Source organism: Myzus persicae, unplaced genomic scaffold, assembly GCF_001856785.1.
Source record: "Myzus persicae strain clone G006 unplaced genomic scaffold, MPER_G0061.0, whole genome shotgun sequence".
NCBI classification, from domain to species: Eukaryota; Metazoa; Arthropoda; class Insecta; order Hemiptera; family Aphididae; genus Myzus; species Myzus persicae.
In genome coordinates, this window is record NW_019104067.1 from 727,731 (window position 1) to 755,729 (window position 27,999).

The following is a 27,999-nucleotide window of genomic DNA, read 5'->3' on the forward strand; positions in this document are numbered from 1 at the left end:
AAGTGAAGCTCGTGATTCGGGGGCCTGGGCTCAATTGTTACGAAACAAAAGGCAATATTTCCTAAAATATGTACCTAATGTAAAAAATTGACATGATGTAACTATAATTAAGTATTTCGTGTTATCATGCGTGATAATGTAAGTCTTAACTTAGGTGCAATATTTTACATTAGCGTATAAAAAACTAAAAACCATCGTTTATATCCTATATATATATATATGACCACGATATGTGTCTGAAGTTGGCCCGACCACGATACCGTTATGAAATCATTAATATTCTACAACAGAACAATAAAAATAGGGGATTGACATTATTGTATAAGTGTAGTTGGGTATTATTATAATAATAATAAAATTACCTTCGACCTATATGATATAATTAATATTATACTCACAATTCGCACCTTCATAGAAATAAAATAAATTAATAGGTATTGGTACCCATCGTGTACATTATTACATAGAAATATATTTGCTTTAGTTGTCTTATTTGGATGGATGGGGGAAGGGGTGCAACTAAATGGGGGTACCCGAAAATATTATAGACGAAAATGTACGACTATGCTACCCACCACCTATATATACCATCAACTACTCAATACAATGAGTCGTGTTTATAAAATCATCGTTCGACAGTTGATTTCCACCGACGGCTTCGATGAGGTCTCATCACATTGGTCTTGGCACGACGTGTTTCGTCGTAGTGGTTTTCGACGGTGGCTAAGTGTTTTATCATTATTACTTCGGTGTTTCGTTTTTCGTCTAACGCTGTTCAAATTGGACATGCTAATGTTTGTTCTGCATAATACGATAGGGGTACACGTCGGTACGCTTTCCATCATAATATTCTTACATAAATTAATAGGCCCATTTCCCCAGCTCCGCCATATTGGAATCTCGAATGTTTTTGTCCATTCAATTGTGCTACTTTGCCACGTTGCACATTGGTGCCGTTTGATCTACGCGTATGGCTTATAAAAACGATCGAATAAAAAAAATTCCAAATTCCAAATTCCAATACGGCGGGATTGGGGAAAAGGACCTATAAATAATAGCGATGTCTATACAACGATTAATGATAATATAGTAATATATTATATGCCACATATATGTGGGCGCATAGACGCGTCGCCGAGTGCACGTCACAATAGCGAATCCGATGGGGCCGGGCAGACGACAAACATCCCGGCGGCGGTGTCGCGTAGCCTAGGGGATTTCGCAACAAATTAGGCACATCAACATTAATTACGTTTGCGTCCGGGGCCCGTTTCGCGCCCGTCAAATTCCGAATTCAAACTAGATTATTCCATGCCACCCCGCCGCCCACCCACAATACCCACCGACAACCCATTGCGGCGCACTATCCACCACCCGCCCATTTACTCGCTGTTTAATTACTCTACGGAACGCACTCGTCCTACCCTTCGTCTCTCGTCTACTTTCGCTGCAGTATATTATTATATTACCACCCCGCACCTATTGTAGCTTGGCCGGGGGAGGGGGGAGAATGAGGGGGCTGTTGTGCCGCCTTCTTCGAAATTCTAGGAACATTTTTAAAGCGCTTTCAGACTTTTATGAACATATGGGGACACGAGGTACGTAAGACGTAATCGCATGTATTAATATGTTACTTTATATCGCATGCATATTGTAATTTATGTGAAAGAATGTGTATTGGTGACATGCATAGGACGTGATATTAAATTTGTAATTACATTTTTACATTTCAAATATTTTAGTATAACAATATTAATCATTGCATAATTTAAAATAGAATATATTGTATAACAATAAAAAAAATGCTGTGTGGATTGAACGATGACAAATGTTGGTTCCTCTTAATACACGCGTAGTTATTATTTATTCTACATTTGACTGTCATATTTCAAAAGAAAAATATTTATTTATAAATGATGTTTAATAACAGTATTAGCATAATAAATACTTAGTTTAATGTAATAATATGTTAAAGATTTGATTAACACCAAACAAATTATAATATTTTATAGCTATTTATACATAGTTTGAACAATAAGTTAGAATACGAAATAATTTAATCGCCCGATTTAAATAATTATTTTTTAATTGTATTTATACGTTTTACTATTTTAGTGTATTAAGTCATAATATTATAATGGTATAAAAAAATATTATTTATGTTATTTTAGGCTTATAAAAAGTACGAATGTTTCGTAAGTCGTGACACAGAATTTTATATAATACACTTATTATTTTGAATAAAAAAATATCGAATTTATTGAAGAATGTTTCTTTTCGGTACGACGATATAACAATAAAGTTACGCACGAAACGAATATTTTAATTTATAGATAACTTTCACACATGGTTCTTGATTATTTGTACTTTAATCGTTTTATAATAATTATTAATTCTATATTATGCACCTACGATACTAAACACATCAAAATACATTAATAAAAATAATGCTTTAACGTAACTGCTAACTGCAGTTTTGTGAATAACGACGCTCTGTAATTATTTACAGTTTTAATTTTATGATAGCAATTTAGGCATATTATTATACCACGATAAATTGGATTGGGTGGGTCGTTTTAAAAATGTATATTAATCATAACTCGTTTGGGGTTTATGAATACAGTTTCGGACTCACCCGTATTATATTATATTATACGTTACACGAGGAAATGTGCATTTTTTTCGCGTAGCATTATACATAAACCAGCCGGGTTGGAAGCCAAGCAAAAAGGTCGATCAACTGGACCGTAAACGAACACAAAGGTCCGTTTGGATAACTTTACGCGTGTCCAAGTTTTATGTTATTTTGTTTATTTATTTTATTTTATTTTTTTTTTTTTACCACCCCGTCAGCTCTTCTGCCAATCGGATATCGAGAAATACATATATGCATAAAAGCGCCATGTATGCGTAAAAAATAACGTAGATCAAAAAGAATGGATATTTTTTTTCTGGTGAAACTATTTTCCAAATTCATCGAATATAGTATTATATATTATCCATCAACTAAATTAAAAAAATGAAAAAAAATAGTGGTTCTTTCACGAGATTTGTTGTTGTCTAATATTGATTTCTATACCGAATCTGTTTTGTTTAGATCATTTGACTGCTTGAATTTACAAAGTACAAAATATCAATGCACAATATGCTTTTAATTTGGCATGCAAAATATAGATGTACATTTTGTCTATTTATAACATAGACTTTTGTAGGTATAGTCAGGCTCTCGAAGAGGGGTGTGTGTTATAGAACTGATGTGTGTTATGATTCCATATTTCGTTCAATATCAACAATCGTATAGTAATATAGTTATATTAGATTGCCAGAATATTATATTTTAAAACTAATCTACAGTTTACTTCCGCTATTTTATTCTATTTTTTTTTTTTTTAATCATTAAACTCCGTATTCCATTGATCCAACCAAATTTTTCAAACAACCAATTTGTCAGAAAATCCTCTCTCTAGTCCATAAAATGTCTTACTCAATGAAAAAAAGTTCATTATATGCACTAGTCGTGGACATAGACCGGGCCTTTGATAAAGTGTAGCACCTGCTAAGCATCCTTTTTAGACTAAAATCCCATCTTTCCACTTTATAATATACTATTGAATATGAAAATCTTACTTCAACGGATAGTTTCATCTTATAAAACTCCTGACTATTCAATTTAATTCATTACTTGTGCTTTTTGTAAAATATTTGTTTCAGACTGTATAATATATTATTGTATTATGTAATAACCAGAGAAAAATAAATTCTCGTTTCTTCCGACACACCTATTATTAGTAAATATATAAAATGATTACTATCATTATCATATGTACATAAAAATCTTTTTTGTACCTCCTATATTATATTACTACTGACGAGTGACGTGTGACAATTATTGTACCTATATTATTACACCGACAGCTATTTAATATCCTGAAAATATTCATTTCCTAGTTCGAATGTATATTCGAACGATTCAACGGGCTGTATGTGTAGGTATACATATATATGGATGTGTGTATATATGTTGGTATGTATGTGTGTGTGTGTGTATAAAATATATTATATTTGTTATTACATGGTGGTTTAGAAGGTACTGATATTAAAGTCTCGGGCGATTGAGCATTTGAAGACGTATAATACTATATATATAGGTACCTCGGTATGTAGGAATATATGTTTTCCTTTTTTACGCCGATAAGGAAGTAAACCCAAACGCACACAAATAATTCGCATGCTGCATACTATAAACGATATCGGTGCATGAACATATTATTTATTTTGTAAATATTTAATAATATTAAATACGTAGGTAGGCATAGGGAGTTTACATTATAAGCGCGACAAAAAATAATAATTTTATTATAATTATTAATATACAATTTTGTTTTAAGAGATTAATGCAAATGTTGTTATTTTTATAATTTTACGTTATCGTCTTTATCGCGTGACATAATATCATAATATCATAGAGAAATATTATGAAAATAAATCATAACACTACATGTATATAACAAAAATTTTTAATATTACAATACTTTACGCTTTATAACTGTGGAAGCAGATAATGTTAGTACCTACCTAATACATAGATTAAGAATTTGAAGAACATATCTGTCCGAAGTTCACCTTTTGGTAAAATATTGAAACCTAATACATACATCTAATAAATATATAGTCTTATAAAATAATATAAATATTTTTTTTAAATTTGCATGTTTATTTTATCGTTTAAAATCTATGTACATCCGATATAAGGATCCAATCTTCGAAAGAAAACGAACAACTACGAAACATTGAGTTTTGTATGCACTTGACAAAATGTGAGTTTGGCAATTGATTTATATAGCCGGGGTAAATATATCTACACCTGTGTATTATGTATATATATTATTTTACAACAATAATGATCACAATAAAAACACGTAGGTAGGTACGTACAATCCGAATAATATTATAAATTTAAGAGCAGGGGGTAAGAATATTGAAACTTAATTTGTTTTTTCTTGAAAAATATTTTTATTTTTATTTAATTATTTAATTTTTGAAACATTACCATAATATTTGGTGACTTTATAATTTATAATAAACGGTTTGAATCGATGGAGTAGGTACATACTATTATAAATTCTACCTACCCATAGTACAATAATACGTTTTATGTTTACTGCTTCGTCGATCTTAGTATTAAATAATAATTATAATATAAAATAATTTCATTACTCTCGGTGTGCTTATTAACAGGCATCAGCATATTCAGAAAAATATTTTCTTCGAGTGTTAAAACTAAACCTGTACAGTGCACAATAAAAGTAGAAAAATAGGAAAGTATAATCTGAATAAAATTATAAGAATAAATTACCAATTTTTTATCGTGAAAAAAAGTAAAAACCAATCAAATAACATCAAATACGTCGCTAAAAGTTTTCAAACGAAAATTATCACATGCAAAATGACAAAATTACAATTGTGTTCGACGAAATATAATTTGCGCTTCTGGAAAAAAAAATCATCCGTACATTTTTATACACTTAATGTTATTAGGAGCCGCCGCCGACTCCTTTCCAGTCACCGAGTAGTGCCGTCGAACATGCAGTTGTTTTTTCGAAATGCAAATCTCCAGTCTCAGGGTGGGGGTGGTGTAGGAATGCGCGAGAAGCAAGCGGTTTATTATTTTAATTTAATTTTTTTTTTTTTTAATCTCGAACAACGGCGGACGAGCCTAGCTGTGCCGGCATCTGTTTTTTGTTAAATATTCCCCGACGGGGTTTTCGTGCGCATATAAATGACTTATTAAACGATTTGCTCGCCACGGCTGACACAAAAGTCACGGTAACGTGTAGGTACTTCCTGTACGTATAAAATATTATTGTGTAGAGAAGACGTTTGGCGTAGGTATATATAGGTACGACGAACGGGCCTCGCAGTCGGGTGAAACTCGTGAGTTCAAAGGTCTTAGCGTATTAAACAACACGCGGTGATATCCTCGGATTAATGAACAGTGGAACTTTGGCGGTGTAGAAATATTTATATTAAGTTATGGTGCAGCCTGTATATTTATGGTAAATATAATATTCGAATGACAAGTAAATTATTTCCCGTCGACCACGTTCACAGCTGAAGCACATCTCGGTGATTATTTCGAGACACGCGAATGGACGTGAAAGTCCAGACGAACGCGTAAACAATAATCAAGTATACAGTTCGTTCATTTTCAAGTAATAGAGTATAATCATTTAATAATAATGAGTATTGTGGGTTGGAAATACACAAAAATACGGAATTATAATTATTATAATTATTGTAGTCTGTGATTTTCTCGGGAAAACGCTACTGTAGGGAAATTGTAAAATTAACCTCTCTCGCGAAGTGCATGCCTCGCGTCATGCTTCAGTATTCGATTTTCAATACTGCAGACGCAAGTGGAACTTGCCCTCGGTTTTTTTTCGATATTTCCACCACCACCGCCTCAAAAGTGGTTTTGCGAAAAATCCATAAAAATAAAATCTCCCCTCGGTTAAAAAAAAAACCCACTTGAAATCAAAAAGGAGGGGAAACGTAATCGCGGGCTCCCTCCACCAATTAAGCATCGCCACGAGTATCGGCTGCACCGCCGTGACAGCATCCGCGATGGAAATGTTACCTACAATATATTATTTAGTATTATATTATGTACACACCACCGATCGCAAGCGTATATAAGACTGACAGTCGTGAGGGTGTGGTTGCAGGGGTCTGTGTACCTACCCTTACTCGTCGATCCAGCGGAAAGCTCGACGTTATTATATATATTTATTATAGCTACCGCGATACTCTCGCGATAGTAATTAATAGTTTTCTCTATATGGGTAGGTATTAGACGGTGTATGGCGCGATGGTTGCTTATATAATATATTATTATAATCACTATATTTGTGAAAACCGCGCGACACCGTCATCACGATAATAACTCTCGTAGCGGGGCTGCTATCGCGTTCAACCGTCATCGCGGTGTGTTTTGTACACCACCCCCCCCAATAGGACATTCAGTGCTGAAAAGTTCTTCTCTCCCGGCAGAATATAATACGCTCTATCGCGGCGATCGTGTGTTACTGCGGCTCGAACGGCTGCGCCAAACGCGGCGATCGCATGCAAGCCCCGTCGAATATGATAATATTATAATAATATAATATTATTATTATTCGCGCTCCGTCCGTGACAGGGTGCTGCAGTGGGTTCGGCGCTGTGTAATACATATTATAAATTATTTTCCTTGATGTATAAAATATTAATGCGAGTCGTCGTCCAGCGCCGCCGTTGCAGCCCAGAGTGCACGCTCAGACATCGATCGAGCTGCGGTGTATATAAAAAAAAAAAAATCGCGAATGCCGCTCATAATAATGTAAAATATTTTATTATAATATTGTGTATGATGTACGTATACAACTCACCGGTGTATATATAGGTATAGTTCGCAACCACTATTGTATCATATTATATTACAGTATAATATAGTATTGTTGCGCACGATGTGATGCGTATTACAACAAATGATTGTAAGGTCGACTATATACGTTGGGACAGATATTATTACTATAACTGTCCACTCGTTACTCCGCGTACATGTATTGTATATAATAATAATAATAATAATAATAATAATAATAATAATAATAGTAATAATAATGCCATCGATCGCACGACATTGTGTGATTGGGTGGACGCGCCGCGGCTGTAATCTTATAACAGCTCTGCATTTCACTTTGATTTTGTTGCAATTGAGTTTAAACCAAAATATTATATCTGACCGAATTTACTGACATAGTAATAGAGATACTGTTATAATCTATTTGTCACAGATAACCATTACTCGCCGATCCAAAGATTTTATTAATTCTTAATATTTAAGCACAACTTGTTAATAAGTTATAACTGTTATAACACTAAACATTTAAGAAAATACATATACACTAATTGGTCTAATTTTCTAGTAATGGTATTTCTAACTGCTTTCAGAATCAAAAAAAAAAATAAAAGTCAAGTCACAAATTGTGAAGTTTTGAAAAATTAAAATGTTATGTCTCTCCTAGTCACCCTTTCTCTATTATACACTTTTACCTAAGTTAATAATTACTTTGATCGTTCATATACAAAAACTGTTTGTCATGTATTTTTTCATTAATACATACATTTTTATTTCTTTATAATTTTCTATAAACAATAAATAAATTATTTATTTTAAATAAGCTGAGAAAGTATTAAATGTTTGAAAATATTTTAATAAAAATATGTTGAAAATTTGTTATTAAATTGATTTCGAGATTAGCAAACTAACTGATAAGAATATTATTTGTAATTAACTTTTTTAGCTTTCTTTGTTTAAGTATTTATAAAATAATATATATACATACATATATACATATACTTGTATATATTTCAATTTATTTTCCTCATTCCTTTCGCAATTGTTTGAAACTAATGAGTTCCTTTTGTTATAAAAAATAAAATAAAAACACCAATGATATTTCGTACGCTGAAATGAACGTTTACTTTCCATTTATATAAACCCTTTTAATAATCATTAAACTTTTTCTTCTCGGAAGAGCTCAATATGATAAACACAACGTAATAATATTTAAATTTTAAACGATTTTTATTTTATTTATTATAATTATAATTATTATTATCATTATGCTCACTGCGACTGTGAAAAACTGAAATATTAATGAAATTTCTCACAAACAAAGTCGATTACATGTTTTTTAAGTAGATAAAGATCTATTTTTTGTATGGAATTTAATACGATATTGCATATAATTAAAATATCTACTACAGTGAGACTATGTAATTATTATAACAGTGGCAAAATAAAATAATATATTGCAAATACGATAATTGTTTGACTATGGTATGTTTGAGTATAAATAGTAATAATATTAGTGATTTTTATACAATATAAATAATTATTATAAGTAATATACGTGTAACCATTGTCAAATCTAAATAGGTACCACGTAGTTAGCAATATGGATGTAATTGTTTTCGTGCAATTCAAAATTCACTTTAACTTTTACCTAACCTCCGGGGATACAATTCAAACTGCATGTACTTTTCCCAAACATTATGCATATAACCCGACCGTATATTATGTATATATTATGTTCTTATTAATCTATAATTGGCCATTAAAACGAACACATCCCATAAATTAGAAAGGGAAAACAAAAGTACCGCGTTTTATTCGAAATTCGTTCTCCGGCACGCATATAGCACGCATAAAATATTTGCGAAATGATTCCCTTGAAAATGAACAATGTAAACAAATAAATAAATAAAAACGTTTAATATAATATAATATTGTTATTGCTTTTATAGCAATTCGCAATTACTCGAAATGTGTTAAAAAAATATTAGCTCGTCGTCGTCTGTTCGATAGAATATTATATTCGCAGATTAAAATATTATGTGGGCGTATACTACATATCTATGTTGTTATATTAATTAATAAACGCGAAAAAAAAATATAACATTACCAATATAGGTTACCCGGGTACATAATATTATTGAAACCGTCGATACAACACTATCGGTATAATATGTATAGGCATTATATTATATTAGTACCTAATATGTACGATTACTGGAGTGCCGTTCGTTAGAAAAATATACAAGGCGTGCCACACACATTGGCGTTTCGTATTTGTTACTCTGGCTCGATTTTTTCTTCTCCTTTTATTTAAGGGTGAAGTAAAAAAATGCGTTTATTTTCCACCCCTCGGCTGCAGTAATATATATAGTGACAACCATTGCTTAATCTAGGCATTACGATTGGACGCGGGCAGATGCGTGTATATAACTGCACGAAAACCATTATACTTATACCTATCCAGTAACCATGTAATATATAAATAAATATATATATATATATATATATGCATCGTATATAGTTGTAAACTTGTAACCTAACCTGCATATTATATACAGTGACAACTAACAATAATAACATATATATACAGCGATTGCGATTGTTTCAATTGGATTTTATGACTTACATAACGCCGTACTCAATGCCTAACCATATGACATGAAGAATATACCTACGTTAAATTCGAGCGCGTTTTTTATCCGACGTATAACGATACACCGAAGTCGCATCTCCTCTCGCGGAACACACATTACAGAAGAAATAAAAGAAATATAATAATATATTATAAGATTCACACACGACGTTGTAGGCGGTGATTATATTATTCGTTAAAAAATAGTGAACTCCGAAAATATGATGGACAGTCACATACGCTAATATAAGTACCTCCATTGCCTCTATAATGCATTGTAAATGTATCTTTTGTTAGAACGTACTCTTAAGAGAATGGATACTAATGATATGCGGCTGATTCCTTTATAGGGGTTGAAAAAATTAATCAGAGCGCATCGACCCATCCATGCCCCCTCCACCACATTACAGGCCCATTACCATCGTATATTTTGTTTTACAGTCTATTCAAGTGGGTATTATTAATTATACGTCCCAACAATTTAATATTATTTGTGAGCATAAGCATCCGTACACATTTTTAAGCGAAAAACAGTTTTTTTTGTAATTTTAAAGTTAGCATTTGCATTTGGAAATTGTATTGGCGTGGAGTAGGTGGACATGAAATAATAAATTAATAATACCGCATCTTTCGATTTGCTAAGAGCGTAATAGAGAAGATTCTGATTTTATTCTTATTCACAGGTTCAGCCGGTAAACATTTTTTACGAAGCCCTAAAACCTTTATATTCGTATTTATTTATATAAAATAAAAATAAAAACCTTGGCTGTATACGCTCTCAAAAGAATATCGCAGATTATTTCCGAGTGCATTAGCACGAAATTTACAGGAAAAAAAAGCGTTTATAGAATATTATTTGCCTATAAATAAAAAAAAACTGTCATTAAATTTTTAAGCCCGCAGCTCGTTTAAATTGTATCGAATATAAATTGCGAAAAAACAACAAAAATCCACCATTTTACTATCGTTATTCTCATTACTGAAAAAATATAAACTTTCAACATAACGTCGTTTTTACGGTAGAGATATATTTTAAACATGTTGAGATGATAAAATATTTTAGTACATAGAATGCAATAAACAAATCATTGTGTGTGTGACACGATGTTATTTTGTGTTATGTTTTCTTTCGTTCGAATTTAAATTCGTTCTCATTTATAACATTTTATTTTCCTCTTGAGCTAATAGCATCCCTATAACAATGTACAATAATATACAAAAGTCTGAAAACGATTGATATTTTGTTATTAACATCGCAATAAACTTAAAATTTAAACTTTTCATTAACATAATTTTTTTTAGTGCCAAAACTTTTGTAATATTTTTTCCTTATGATTTCGGTTTGCACTTTTGCATATACATTGTGCAATAAATTTGTTGTGTACAGTTCAATTGTGCGATGGGCAAATCAAAGAAATTTATTATTTTTTCTTGGTTGTATTCTTATTGAGTACTTAATATTTACGCCTGAAGCGTTATAACTTTAAAACAAATATATCATAATAACAATTTTTATAAATCATTATTGAGTGCCATGGACAAGTATACCAAGTGAACACGCACGTATAGGAGGCATTGTAGTTGCATTAGGCATTTAGGCCGATTTAGGAATATAATTATTATTCGAGCGTTATATGCTTTGAGAAGGGTTTTTTCTTCCCATGGTGTTTTCAATATTATATATAATATTCACGCGTCTCTGACGTGTTTCGAATTTATCCGTTGATTTATAGTTAGGTATTTCGCGAATTTTCGGGCGGCTTAATGACTCGCTGAATCGAGCTGCAGCCTCGATCGGTTAGGTTACAGCGGTAGGGGATGAGGGAGGAGGGGTGTGGTGGAAGAGTGGTGCGAGTGGCGGTGACCACGGAATGGGCGAAACGACAGCGGGAAGAAAAAAAAACATTATTAAAAACTAATTATTCAATTGTTCCGTACGTATTTTTTTTTACTCGAAAGATTTTTTTTCCGACCTAACCGATTCATTAAAAAATGAGTTGTTCCTAAAGTTATTAATTGAAAAGCTCGTGACGGCGGCAACGATGGTTTGGTGGCTAAAAAGGAAGAAAAAACTTTTGAGCCTATTATTTGGATTATTTATTACGGTCGTCGTCGTCGTCGCCACCACCGCCGACGATGCGTTCGCCGCCCCTAGTCAGTCGGTCGGGCGGCGGAGGGCGCGTGTACACAGAGTGCGTGCGCCGCCGTTGCCATGGGCACACGAGGAAGTCGTCGCCGCATAGTCGTCGTCGTATAGTCCTCTTCGTCGTCGTCGTCGTCGTCGTCGTCGTCGTCGTCGTCGTCGTCAGCGTCAGCGTCAGCGTCCTCGTCGTCAGCGTAAGCGTCAGCGTCGTCGTACACGGCGCATTATTATACAGCCGCTGCGCGCGTATTACTCTCTCTCTCTCTATATATATATATGTATATATATATAAATATAACATAACATAGTAATCGCCGCCCCCGCCGCCGCTGTAGTGCGCGCCGCGCGACTCGCCGACGGTCAGGTGCCGCTGCCGCTGACGCTACCGCCGCGCCGCCGCTTCGCGTTTTCACCACCCCCCGCGACAGCGTCGTCGCCGACGACGGTGGCACCACCGGGCCAGCCCGCTAGGTGGCACCCCATTCGAGCGCGTTTCAAAGCACAGGACGGTACGGCAGCGCTCGCGGTCCCCTCGTCGTCCCGTCGGGTTTGTTGTTGTTATCGTTCGTCGTCGTCACCGCCGCCGCCGCAGTCGTCCGCGTCCGTCGCACCGAAACACCACCGTTTTGACGCGATTTAACCGCCGCAGTCGCCGTAGATTTTTTTCGCTCTCAATAATACCGTCGTACAGTGGCCGCCGTTGTAGTACCGTAATATTTCATAATTATTATTATTAGTATTGTTATTATTATAATTGAATTAAACCGATCGTCAACGTGCTACGCGATAATAAAACGCAATCTACTGCTGCTATAATAATTGTATAATATTATTATATAGCCGCCACTTAAACTGCCGCCGCTGCTGCCGCCTGCTATACACGACGACTACGGTACACGCTGCTATAAGCCGCCGCCGCTGCCGCTGCTGCTATATAGCGCGCTATAACATTATTATTACCCACGAGTTATCAACATCCACGTAAACACGGAACCCTGTCCGTTCGGTGGGTCCCCCCTTTTCCCCGTAGCCGTCTACGCAGCTCCTCCTCCTCCTCCACCTCCGCCGCAACACCATCACCATCACCATCCGGTTCACCACCACCCCACTCATCACCAACACCACCAACAACACCACCAACAACACCAACAACACCAACAACACCAACAGTCCGTGGTCACTGTTTGCCATCAGACTCCTAAAAACATGGTATGTAACAATGACAATTGTACTCGTATGTAATATCATAATCTTATTACACAACAACGGAATAATAGTTATGTAATCGCGTAAGTCCTCCGTCGTCGGAGTCAGAGGGTGGTTAAGAGCGTGTCTTATGCAATAATTGTATTATTTTTCTGAGTCGGTGACGGGTGTTTTTTTTTTTTTTTTTTAATACAAAAAAATGTATATTTGTCACTAATCGCCGCACTGCAACGGTAAAATGAAGTGTACCTAACTGTGATTTTTTTATGAAATCTTTTATAAGTTTGAATTTTTTTTTTTAGAAATTCGAAATGAATATAATTTTTTACCCGTTTTTACCGCGTAAAATCACTTGCCGCACAGATAGCAGCACGGGTCACCGCGAAAACGACGGCTATTTGTTTTTTTTTTTTTTTGGTTTTTCCCCTTTTTCGGTCCCCGGACAATTTGATATAATTTATCGCTCCGTCCACCGACCCCTATCCACCGTTACAACCACCTCCCGCTCCGCCGGAACCGCCGGCACACCGTTTCGTTTCCCGGTCGGAGCCCCGCATATACAGTCCATAGGGTCGAACCCAGAGCGTTTCGGGATATCCGATTTAAATGCGAAATGTTTTCCAACCCCCCCCATCACCCATCCCACCAACCCCGAAACAACGCTACTGAATCACCCACCACCAAGCGATATTGTGGTCGGAGCGCGTAATCACGGGACCATAATAATACAAGATTCCTCTCTCTCTCTCGTATATATATATATAATTATGTATATATTAAATTACACGCGTGCCGATTAATTATTATTATTACTATCGTCATGCCGTATTCGAACAAAATATCATATCCGCTTATATTATAATAATAATAATAATAATAATAATACGAAACAATGTATACACCGATCTATATAGTGTTTTACAGCGATGAGTCTATTGCATTATATAATTATAATTAAAATATAATATCCGCAATGTTTTAATGTTGTTTCTATTGTTTTTTTTTTTTATAATTGCCATCGGTCTTCTCTATTTTATTATAATCTTTTACTTACACATTACATAACGAGCTATATTATAGTCGTACAACGTGTCGTGATATTTATAATAATGCACGTACAACTGCAGTGTTTTATAATATTTGCATTGTAATTATTGTTGTAAGTTTGTAAACACATGTAATAATAATTTTAGGCGGTATACGCTTCGCATTTGAAAGAATCATATTTGATTTGCAATTCAAACATCGTACTGTAAACTGTGTTATTTTATTATTAGGTATGTAATGTACACACTACACTGCAATATACATACATATATAGCGATAACAATAAGTATAAATGTATATGGATATATAGTTATAGCGAGTGTCGTTGTTTTGAAATACTGACGGACGCGCGCTTTAAATGCCGTAGATTTATTTATGACTGCGTCCCTCTCTCGGGTGGCTCGATAAAATATTTAAACGGAATCGTATTTCCGAGAAATGATTTAAAAACCCTCGAGAGCTAATGAATATTATATTATAATAAAGTTGGCCGAAATCTCGTCGTTTAAAAAAAAAAAAAAATTTTTCAAANAAAAAAATATTTATTTTAGGACCTGCGATTAAAAAAAACAAAATTTTTTTTTTTTCTTGAAAAATCAATGTATATCAATCTTTGGCGCTCTTGTGGCACGGGTTAATTATTTTCAATCATTCCCAAACTTTACAAAACTCATTTTTATCACTATACAAACGACTTTGGGGGGTTTTATTTGAATAAATAAGAGATCGAAAAATAAGGACCACCCTAATATACATATACCTACTCGGTCGAGGGGACGGGTTGGATTACATTTTTGAAATATAAACGATCGACTCCGTTAAAACCCACTCTATACAGATAAACACATGGCCGATTGGTGCTGGCGTGATTTTCAACGCTGTCAAAACTGTATACGCATACCCTTTAACGGTGGCAATTACGACACATATTTGTTTAACGTTTTGGAAATAAAAATATTAGTCGATAAAATATATATTATTATCCGAGCGTGCTTTCGTATAAACGTGCGTGCATAATCGTGTAAAGTTTTTTTTCATAATAGTTTGTATAAGTATATTGTATACGTTTCGAATATGTTCAAAACTTTTTACATGCCTATTTAATTTTTGGATAACTCCAATTAGATAGATAATAATTTTATACGCATAATCGTAGGTACGAATAACGAATTGCTCGTGGTATATTTTATCAAATCAATACGTATAATTCAGACACAAAATTGTCTGTAATATAATTATTATGAAATATTAAAATGTGTTACGATTATTTTTATATCTAACACGTCTCAGAATACCCATCTATATAATAGCATTATCAACACAGGTGAGTACTGATGGGATGTACGCATCTGTGTCAGTATAAAAAAAAAAGTATTTAACAATACGTCGGGAAGTCAATGCAAAATATAATACGTATTTTTACATTATCCACCGAAATACGAATATATTATAGTTATTTCGAAGTAACTTAATCTACACCAAATATCAATAATGGACCATGTCCCGGGGCCGCTTATAATTTGTCTTGTATGAATAACGTTTATATATATTATATACTGTGGGTTCAGTGCTGGGGTTTCGATTCGTTACGTCCAATATGGAATACTGTTTGAGTTTAGAGTTAGACTAATACACTTAAGTGTATTTACCATTATATTCTTAGTGGATTTACCACTAAATTTAACACTTTGGCCATGATAAACCTAACCTCTATTATGACTATAATATTTTAATTCCGCTTATACAAAATATATTAGCTTAAAATATTATACCTATCTACGGTGTATATTACAGAACTTTTAAAATTATTTTTCGGCGACTACAAATAATCGTACGTTTGCTTAATATGTCTGAGCAAATATTTAAAAACATTTTTGTGAAAGGTTGATAATATTATATCTAAGTTGTTATATTATATTATTATGTAAAGAATAACAATTTCGAAAAAAAAATCATTATTCATAACTTACCTGCATAATAAAAAAAAGTTCATGAAGTGTAGAAAATCGTATTAAATATTACGTAATAATTTTCAGATGGTGACTCGAACGAAAAAAATCTTTGTCGGTGGATTGTCGGCGCCAACAACGTTAGAAGACGTCAAAAACTACTTTGAGCAATTTGGACCGGTAAGTTTGTCAATTAGTTTATTTGATTAATAGATAAAAAAAAATAAATAAATAAAGAACTTAGAAAAAAAATTCACCTCACCGATTTAAATAATAAATTACCATATGAATAGTATTAATATTTATACTTAGACCTACGAATAATTGATGGTCACAGAGGACTCCCCGCTTGCAATTAGTCGCATTCAGCACATTAGCCGTGCCCTACTTACCGCTACTACTAAGAGTAATGTACGGTGTCGATGGGCGACAATCGTTACGATATTGTACATGGTTTTGGTTTTAAATAATTGTTTAGCGTCAATTCTTGTTCTCAGGTCGATTGTTCGATATATTCCGTCTGTAGGTATACTATAACTATTATAACTATACATTGTACAATGTACCTAATGCATTTTATTATGTACAAACATTTCGGTGATTATTTATCGCGAGCGTTCGTATAACTTAAAAGTGGGTATTAAAATAAAAACATAAAAAGTAACGAAATAAAAAGCGGTTACCATGTTCGTGCGGCGCACATATTATACGAAAACCCCGTTATAAATGTGTTATGCAGGGCGGAAACGGGAAGGACTGCAGCAGCAGCAGAGCAGTTATCTGATTCGGCGTATGTGTATATGTATATATAGTGATCCCCCACAAAAAAGGTCGGAGAGCTTTTTCTCAAAGTTATAATATATTATACGTGTGTATAATCTAATGCACGCGTATGTGTATAGTAATAATAATAATAATAATAATAATATATGGTCGGGTAAACCCACCTGCAACCCGAATGACGACGACGCCGCCAAATCCCAACGATAGCGATAATCATATAATATTATATAAAATTAATAACTGTGATATATTATGGAAATCCAAACGCGCACGATATACACTTCGGATTTTCGGGGCACAAAAAACATGCACGGTTTACCTGCCTGCAATATTATTATATACAGCGGCGCGTTATTATATTATGATATTACACTATACAACACCGCGCCGCCGTCGTGAAGCGTTTTCGCGGAAAAAACGAAATCCACCGCACTTGGCGGTGACGATAATGTATCACGATATTATCGTAGGCGGGCGAGAAAATAATATTATAATGATAATAACTCCTAGAAACGAAAATATAAACCGATACGCCCCCCTGTGCGTGCATAAAATATAACTGCAGTATTATTTGTATTATTATCATATACCCACCTAATGTTTACAATATTCGTAATAAAATATGTGTGTCACGCCGCTGCAGACCTCGCGTTCAAATTATTTAAGCGCCGGAAACTTGAATAATATTAGTCATTTTAAAAAATAAAACAAATCACATAATATTATCATACAACAAATATTTATCAATCGTAAATAGTACCGGTATATAATATCATAATTCATAATATATCCATGTTATACAATTATTATATTATTCTGTACCGAAAATATAGAGTATCGTAATGATTTACATTTTGGCGCATATGGACGTTTTTTTTTTTTCAAACATAACTCTCCTGTTTTACCGGATCTATAAACTAAAATATATCCCGACCCTCCATTGAAAATTCCTAATCCCGCTGCTACGTGCAGATATACACCTATCCGCGTGTGTGCTGTATACCTACCTGCCTACCTACCTACCTATACTTACATCACAGCCGCATAAAATACTTGTATATACTTGCAGAATATACGTGTTTGTGCGCGGTGTAGTCGAGCACCTGGAACGCATTATAGAACGGTTTTCTCGGTCGTGTCCCACACTAACCGTTTTTTATTGCTGCTCGGGTTTTTGGACATGCCGCCGCCTCGGCCGAGAGGAAGATAATCCGCGGCGGCGGCGGAGGTGGCCCTCGGAGGAATTGCCCGTCGGGGTCGTAAAATAGGTCGGTTGAACCGCTGGAGCGGCGGCCGGGGGATTGGCCGACGGCGGTGTGGGTGGGGGAGGAAGTAGCAGTGGCCTCGAAGGCGCAGGAGGAGAATATTTATATATATATATACGTATATACACTGTAGGTGTGTACTGGATGTACATAATACATACTGTATATATATATACACACACACATATATATATATAATATATAAAGAGAGAGAGAGATGCATAAGCCCAACGAGAAACTGTTATAAATCGATTATTATGTGGCGTCAGCTGAATGAGAGTGGCAAGAAAGATAGGTGTGTATATATATATACGTACGTGCAGTACAAAAATGTAGGTATATTATACAGTGGAAGGGGAGCAAAAATCCCGGACGGTAATTTCTATGCACTGGGGAAATTACGGACGGAGAAAAATTATTTTAAATGACTTTTCCCGCGTTTTCTCTAGCTGTTTGTACTATTATGTACCATATACTTATTCTATGTATTATATATATATATATATATATATGAACATATAATATGTATGTATACATAATACATTGTATGGTCTATTGTAATACATTTTTGGAAAAAAAATCCTACGATGTTTTCCGATGTCTGCGTGAGTTCATTTTCCAAAACGGTCGTCCGAATTCGAAACGCGTATCGCCAGAAATTTCTCTCGCTTCGGGTCACGGCGGTCGTAATAGTAATGTAATTTGTATTATGATCGATGCGTGTTTTCCGACAATATCATCGGGGATTTAACGTAATTTTTTTTTTAATAATCAGAGGGACAAAATATTACATTTTACACAAATACACAAATTAACCATCAGAAGAAAAATGTATACATTCGTTATATTATTCGATTTTCCTCATAAAACGGTAACGATTTCGAAGGGTCAAATGGTTACAAACGGTGATTCCGTTATCCAAGTCATGACATTACATCCGGTCTCCAAGGTACCTCCTCCTATATTCGTTGCGTGACCTAATCTCAATTTATATAGAAATCACCCCTTCCAATTGCTATGTCAGGTTTTGTCAAATTCTCGGAAACCCGCGATTCTCTTGCAGTATAGTTGGGATGTAATTTAATTCGCTCACTCGAACGGCATAATAAACCCTGAACCAATGTATCACCAATCCTGAAAAACGCCCCTCGTTTAAATAAAATAAAATCTACAAAAAAACAATTAACACGTTGTAGTTAACTTCTATAGGAATTAGATTTAAAAAAAATCAACACTTATTTTCAGTAATTTATTTTGAAATAATAATTATTAGTTATAAACTAAGACTTACTTAAGCCGGTGACTCAAATCGTATGTGATATTAGTATTTTACATAATATCTTGATTGCTGTTGACTTTCTTGTTAGTACCTACCCATACACTGTATATTTTATTCAATACATTAATATAAAACAGTTTTAACATTCACATAAATATACATTTTGTAAAAATAATTTCTTTAATAGTTTAATATAATACGTAATATCATAAGGCATAACATAATAATTTTGCTACACATAGTGTCATTGAGATATGTTACCTTATATAAACACTCACATTTTTAATACATTTAAATATTTAAAATATATAATTGAAATAATTGAAATTGCTATGTGCGATTTACTATTTATAGTTATTTTGCTTAGTTCGCACACTTTTTATGCAATACACGGCCTATATATACCATCATTATAATTTTTGCGACAAGTCAAACATTAAAAATAATTAGGAATAGTATATTATTTCTTATAAATAATATTATACATTACATAATACTACGTGCATGGAGTTTCAACAGAATAGTTTAATATTAAATTGTATGCGATTTAATGAATTTATTTCAAAAATATAAACGGAAACCTGTGAAAACGGAATATTTTTTTTGGTCCCAATGGAATCCGTTTTAGATAAAATTTAAACAAAATTATCTTTTTTTATATTATATAGTTTTATTTCAATTGCTATTCGGTTAAAATGCTGAATAATAGTATAGTTAAACCAAATTATATTATATTGTACCTGCATAATAATGTCTATAATTTTTTCAAGGTTGTACAAGCTCGTGGTTAGAACGTTATGGCGTCGATTATTTAGGGGAGTGACTTAAATATTATTATTTTTTAATTGATTCGGGATGTCGTGACCATTTAATAACTGCAGCATCTAAATCTGTCCCTAAAAATTGCGTACTTATGTATTTACCTACTACATACGCCATCGCAATACAATAATGCATAGGTGCATTATTGTGGGTCGTTCAGCTGCAGGTGTCATGACATATAATAAAGTAAACGATAGTAATATTATGCGCTGCAGCAGCAGTTTTATCGTATTATACGAGTATAATATGATAATATATAATTTATAAGAGACGTGTATAGTGCAGCGGTGCATCTTTAGTTATTATTGTGGGTACCACTACAACTGCAGTTATAGACGTCACAATATGATGTGCGTTGTATATATTAATATATAATATTATGACGGTACGACTGCGTCTGCAGCTGCATTGGCGGATGGGTGCGGGGTGCGGGTGGGTATTCCGCAGTACCTATACACTTTGAGCAGCAGTTAATTGAAAAGTTTTCGCTCGCTGGTCGCCGTCGTCGTCGTATACACACTATATACATGTATAACGTATATTTATGTACATATTTAATAATATGCAAGTGTGTGCGTGTGCATAGGATCGAGCTTCGTTGTCGAGGACTAAATAATTATCTGTCGGACGGACCGCGCGTTTCTCGACAGTCACTGCAGTGTGGTGGTCGGTGAGGGTTGTAGGGTGAAATCGCCGGGGGGGGGGGACGGGTTCCGACTCCGGGGACTGTACGAGTCTACGGAGCTCACTCGGAACGGTTTATATTATATAGTTTCATTTGTCACGTCCGGAAATCGGCGAGCGGCGAAAGTTTCGTGCGCGTACCTATATACGCATGCACACCCGCGGCTCGTCCAGCCCACCCGATCCTGAAAAATCATACTGTACGGCCCGCCGAAGTTCTGTGTATAATTCGACGATTATGTTGCATAATTTATAAAATATGTATTTTGCACACTGATCACTGCTGATGTTGCTGCGAATACAGGTTATATATTGTAACCGCTTCAACCGCGGATTTTTCGATCGGTAAATTCTTATGCCCTGGTACGGGGAGGGGGGGTGTTTTTAACGTAGACGACCGTGATTACACGCTCCCTACGTCACAACAGCACAGTTTAATTATTATGTAATAATAATACAAGTTATTATACGCGTGTGTTATTGCACTTAATGTGATTCGCGGGCATATCCTATTCATGCGGTTCATATATCTATCGAGAATTCGTGCGTCTTACATCACAGCATAATATATTCGTCTTTTTCAATAACGTTATGCGCAGCTCAAGAATAATAAACCCACAATTTCGGAACGTTCAATCGAAATCTGATAATTCAACAGCTAAATGCCTCTTCTTACCCTGGCAATATCTAAATGTAAATTTGCATTTTTTTATTAATGCCATAATATGTTGTTTTTTTTTTTAAAAAAAACCCTGTTATCCGACTTGTTATGTTTTAAACGGTACGCTCGGATATGCTATGATCAACAAATTAAAGAAAAAAAGTAAGCAGTTAGTGCACTAGCAATTATTGAGAGGCGAGGGAAGTGTTTAAACGTAAATCGTATACAATTTATTGGTAAATGCTGTAGAATATGATACATTACAAACGGTGCGTTTATTTTACCGTACTTCTGTTTACAAGAGTGAACGTTTTGATGTTTATTTTCATGAATGGTGAAAAATAAAACTCATTTTAAATAAAATTATTTTTGTTTTCACTCGACAGTCGACACTATTCGGTCTCCGCAGCGGGAAGCTCAGTTTCTTCCAAATTCAAATCGTACAATTTTATTATTATGCGTACACTACTAGGAAACTCGATGTAATCGAGATTGTTCGGAAAACAACTCATTTTTTCTCGCAACAATAATATTACCCATGTGTCGAAATGATCGATTTCGACGAATTCGACTAAAGACGGCCCGTTTCATACCAAAGAGTACGTAAGCATTTTTCGCATTTTTCAATTTACCTTGGTTAAATTCGTACACGCGGATCGGCCAATCAACATGAATAAATTATTTGGCAAAAATTAATTTTCAATCAAGAATATTAAAAAGCGTTTCATCTACAATGTCTCACGTTCTTAAAAAAATGATCGTACCGATGGAATGTCAAACGCTTTAATAATCGTGTTGGTAATCGGCTAGAGGATCTACTGAACTAATAAAAATATATTTATAACAATCACTTTCAGGTTTGACAGTGCACGATAATAATACATTAACGACACGACGAATCCGATAACGATAATTTGAGCTCTTCCGATAATATTAACTGGCGGACGGTCTAATTTTAGCTACGATATTATTGTCGTCCCCCCGGCGTGCGTCGTAGACCAATATCGACGGGTGGGTGTGGAAGTAGCGGGGTTAACAATGACCAAGTCGAACGTCGTTATTAATATTCATAAACAAAAATCGATAAAAATTAGGAAAAATTATAAACCTGCAGTGTCCCTGGTGGGGGTCGAACCCACGACCCCTGGATACGAAGTCCAGTACGCTTTCCACTGCGCCACAGGGACTCCACGTCGACGTTAATTATTGATTTCATATTTAAAGTAGACAGAATTAAATCAATAATATTGCTTGAAATTAATTATGCCGTACTATTATATTAGACATTAGTCCTAGTTCCGTCGATTATAAAATCTCCCGTTTATAATGGATTTTGATTAGCAAACGTAACTTTATGGCTATGCAGTTTACACTATTAGACCTGCCAGGTAGTAACCGACAATGATACTAATTCTACAGAACTGAATCAATTCAATTCGATATTTCAGACATTCAATTATTAAGTGTTTCTTATAATATTTACGCCTTAAGAAAAGTATAATTTGGTTTGTTTGAATAACTTTATATCATTTTGGCTTACATACGTTTTACAATGTATTTGTCACAAAGGCTGCAAATCCAACAATGAGCTTACTGCTTAGGTAGTGTTCAGAACTTAAAAGCAAATAAGTAAAATTAATTTTTACGATACAAATAGAACTTCACAATAAGATTCTTTTTCAAATCCCAACTGGTTGGATAGGATAGTTACAACTTTACTAGCTTAAATCCAAAAACATTTTAAGTAAACACCTATCATATTCGGTGACCTAATTGTAGAAGGTGAGCTAATTCTACTTATTTTCTGGAATTTTCCTCAGTGCATTATTACTTCTAATCCAATTAAAACAAAGTGCAAAATAGCTCATAATTTTATCCGTCGGAATGTCGGGTAATCTACTTAGTTAATAAGTATTATATAGAACTATTTTCAATAAGAGATACTAACATATTATATGTTTATAATTTGTTTTCTATTATATCTTCGAAAATATATTGAAAACTCAAAACACTATAGGAGGGACCTACCTAATAAAATAATGGTAGGTACACATAATAATTTGCGTTATTGTATTAACTTCGTTTGTCTGTTAAGAATAACAAAATATATTCTGTCTCCTAATATTTAATCTAATGTACATATAATTATGTCTCCTGTATTCCTTGAAGTCCTTCTTGAAAAATCGACCTAATCATGATGTGTAGGTACTGTCAATCGGGTTCCATGTGCTCGTTGTATACGAAAGCACACACGAGGTAGCATAGCAACACCCTCCTGAACTTAATACTCAAATCCTTATATCATAATATAATTTGTTATAAGATCTACTATGGGATACGTTTTTAGTTTTTACTCTATAGAATAGCGTAGCCGTGTAGTAACATCAGTGTATTATTATATTACAATATAATATGAATCATATTTCAGTATTTTTTTTGCTATTTAAAATTAATGACAATACAATTTTATTTACGTTTTTATGATTCAAAACTTAAAATCAAATTAATTAAACCTACTCTTTATTCTATTATAAAAGTGCACCTGCTATGATATAAATGTTATACATTCTTAAATAAATAAATAAAATTCTTAGTTCATTGAGTAATGTTGCACACTAGTATACTCTATAGACATTATGCAATATAATATTATCAAATGTATTTATTTTATTACTACTTACCTAGAGGGCGCCACAATTTTTGTATAGTTATTTTTTGTGAGTATTATATGCTTATTGCTCAAAATATGGAATAGACAATGGACATAGTTACATACCTAGGTTTAGGATAATGTATACTATCACTGCGATAACGAGTTTATTTTTGTTTTAAGAACTACCTATTAATAATAATACCGCATCGTAATACATTCTGTTTAGATTTTTCTTTTGATATTTGCAGTAGGTATGTCCAGACATAAGTAATTTTATTTAAGCGATATATATCATACGTTGTAACATGTTTATAATACAAATACATGATATAGCTGCTATTATAGGTAATCAAAATGAAGAAATGAAACAATTTATACACAGTATTATTGTTACAATTATTTTTTAGAACCGCTGTAAGAGTTTTCGCATGTTAAATTAATTCATTAAAACTAGATATGTATTTTACATGTTAAGGGAACGTAATTCTATTATGTAAATAACTGCTATTTTAAGTGTTTTGAAAATGTGAGTTTTAAATGGAAATTGTTTATGTTTGAATGGTAATTCTAAACTTCCATTAAATTAATGTTTAATTTAATTTAATTTGTCGGAGTAAAACGTTAAATGAATCCAATTGCTAAAATCGTAAACAATCGTGAGCATTTTGGCGTCTTTAAAAATAATTATGAATTTAGTATTTTATAAAATACTGTGCTGCAGTTTTCTTTCAATTTATTACTCGGTGAATAATGTATAAAAGTATAAAATATAGGTGGGTAGAAGCCAGTATTAGTCAGTATTATAATGGCACAATGCAATTTGCAGTAGAGTATGATACAAAATGTTCTATGGCCTGGTAAATAGTTAGGTATACATTTCAACAGGTTAATATATTATATCGTTTTTTAAGATACTATACTACTGTACAGTGTACCTATAATATATAAGTACAATATATTGTAAATTTGTTTTTTATAATGTTTTAATATTATATCGGATGTAAAATTTTTTTTTCTATTCTCCAGTAGAAGTACTCTTAAGTATCTATAATTTGACTGAGCAATGAGCATTCTTGTACTTCTATGAGTAATTATTGAGATATTTGTAGTGTAGAATCAATTAAGAATTATTTGAACCATTTGTATCCACGGACAAATTATGAGGTGGCAATTCGCTAATCTTCGAGGTCGATAACTGCGCAACAGTATCTAGATCGTAGAGCGTAGTTTATTAAAATTTTGTAACAGTGGAAAAATATTATGTCCTACATATTATTATTACCTATTCTTGTATGCATCGGTTTATATTATTACTACCATCATCATATTATTTTCTGACGCCTCGTTACCCACCACCGAGCAAAAAAGTACAATAATATATTCATATAATATTATAATATGGGAATGTATAGGTGTTATAATAAATCAACGCGAATGCCAACCAAGGGTGGAGACGGCTTTTATAGGTGGGTATCAACTATACACGAAGATTTCTCTCATCGCATCATAAACGACTTTCGAGAAGAATGTCTAAGAGATTCACAAAACAGAATCACGAATACCTTTCCATCACGTCAGTGGCTATGATGTATACAGATCGTTGTGTATATAATAATAATAGTATACGCGCGCCGTGTGTGGGTATTTTCGTTATATGAGTGTGCGAAAAATGCTTCCACGCGCTCGGGGTAGACCATAAATCATATAATGTACATATATATATATATATATATATATATATATACACACACGTTCCTGGGTACTTTGGCGTACCTACAGGCGAGGAGGTGTAAGCTAAAGCGACGACTACTAATATCTCGAAGAAATCGTGCAAACAACTCGAGAATTTCGAAGATAGATATTTATGGTTTCGAAAAGCGCTTTTCCTATACATATACCTGCCACTAAATCATACCATTTTTTGTTTACTCTTCAGCACTGCTTAGATATTTCCTATTTCAACGATCAAAAGACATAATATGTTATCTATATATGTGATGCTGCGCATGCATGCGTTCTAAATCTTTACTGCGTTATACAATGGAAACATTATTACGTTATTCATTTTAATAGGTACCTAATTCATTATCTAACGTTACTCTTCAATAATACCATGATAACATTTACATTTCTCGCCTATTCAATATTGCACAGTCCGAATGTGGAACGTTTCGCGCGGTATATAACGGGTATACCTACATAATAATATACACTGTCGGTAGCTAGCAGAGTCATCGATTTCTGGGTGGCGCGTGCGGCGACCGCTATTTTTCAACGCGCGAAACCAACACTTTTAAAGTTTTTACCGGAACGAGGCGATAACCGGACACGCAGGTGAGTTATGGCGTTTAACCGTTACCACGTGTAAAGTTACAAATAGCCAGAGCACCCTATTGCGCGTGCACGCACGCACGCACACACACACACACACACACACACACACACACACACACACACACACACACAAACACACACACACACACACACACACACGCGCGCGGGCGCATTTGTGCGTTCGACCCTTACACAGTATATACAGATACCGCACTTTCTCTTGGCGCACATAAAACCGGAAACGAGAATATATTTTCCTGTTTAATCCTCGCACACGTCGCGTACCCACAACGTATAATATACTATCTGCTGCTGCTGCTGCTGCTGCTGCTGTCTGTGTGTATATACCTACAGACCACTACTGTATAGGTTCAGAGGGGTAGTGGCTGTAAACGAGCATACTCGGAACCTCGAGCCGCGTAATCTTATATAATAATATATGTATACAGAGTGAACCGCAGCCATTCCGTTTCTCCGGTACAACGGTACAGCGCGGGGAGCGTATAACTCGCGAGAGTTATATAATAATATAGATAGGAGCCTATTGCCAGTATAAGCATCGCACAATATTGCGGTGCATACTTACGCGTTTGTAAACCTATTTATTGATCCTCACCTGCCCATAATACTTACCCGAATGTTACGCGTATTGGCTAAAGACTAGTAAAAAACCGTTCGATTAAAGGAGAATATCGAGGTTATACTCACTCACCCCGAGTATATAGGTACTGCTATAAATAATACCTATATGCACGGCGAAAGCTTCGAGCTCGCCATTTTGGAATGTGCGGATGCTTCACCAATATAGATGTATCAGCGACAAATTTCCTAACGCTCCTGTTCACAAATTTCACAGTGGAGGTTCATTAACTCGCACACCGACGAGTGACCTCCACGGTAAACTCGGTTAAGCATTTTCCCCACTCAAGGCTAACTGGTGTATGTTCACACTATTTTCAGTCGGTCATCTGCAGTCTGTTTTCTATGATGCGTCCGTCTGCGCCGTTGTTCGAAACAAGACTACGATTTCTAATCGAACCGCAATCGTATAGCCGTGTGCGACATCGTTGAAGTATATTCATACTTAAATAAGTTTATATTATGATATACATTGCATATTTTATTATATCTGCATCGTTTGT

The 27,999-nt window shown here is 34.3% G+C and overlaps 1 protein-coding gene and 1 non-coding gene across 4 annotated transcripts in view; one reads left to right on the forward strand and one right to left on the reverse strand.

Moving 5' to 3' along the window:
• The window catches only part of LOC111038287 (RNA-binding protein Musashi homolog Rbp6), a 381,310-nt gene that overhangs the window by 267,864 nt on the left and 85,447 nt on the right, over positions 1–27,999 (forward strand). For all 3 annotated transcript variants that reach the window (XM_022321331.1, XM_022321333.1, XM_022321332.1), the window contains one exon: positions 16,464–16,556. In XM_022321331.1, coding sequence (XP_022177023.1) covers positions 16,464–16,556 — 93 coding nt within the window. The remainder of the gene's footprint in view (positions 1–16,463; positions 16,557–27,999) is intronic.
• Positions 22,985–23,057, reverse strand: Trnar-ucg. Its single transcript has one exon. It is a non-coding gene; the product is annotated as a tRNA-Arg (tRNA).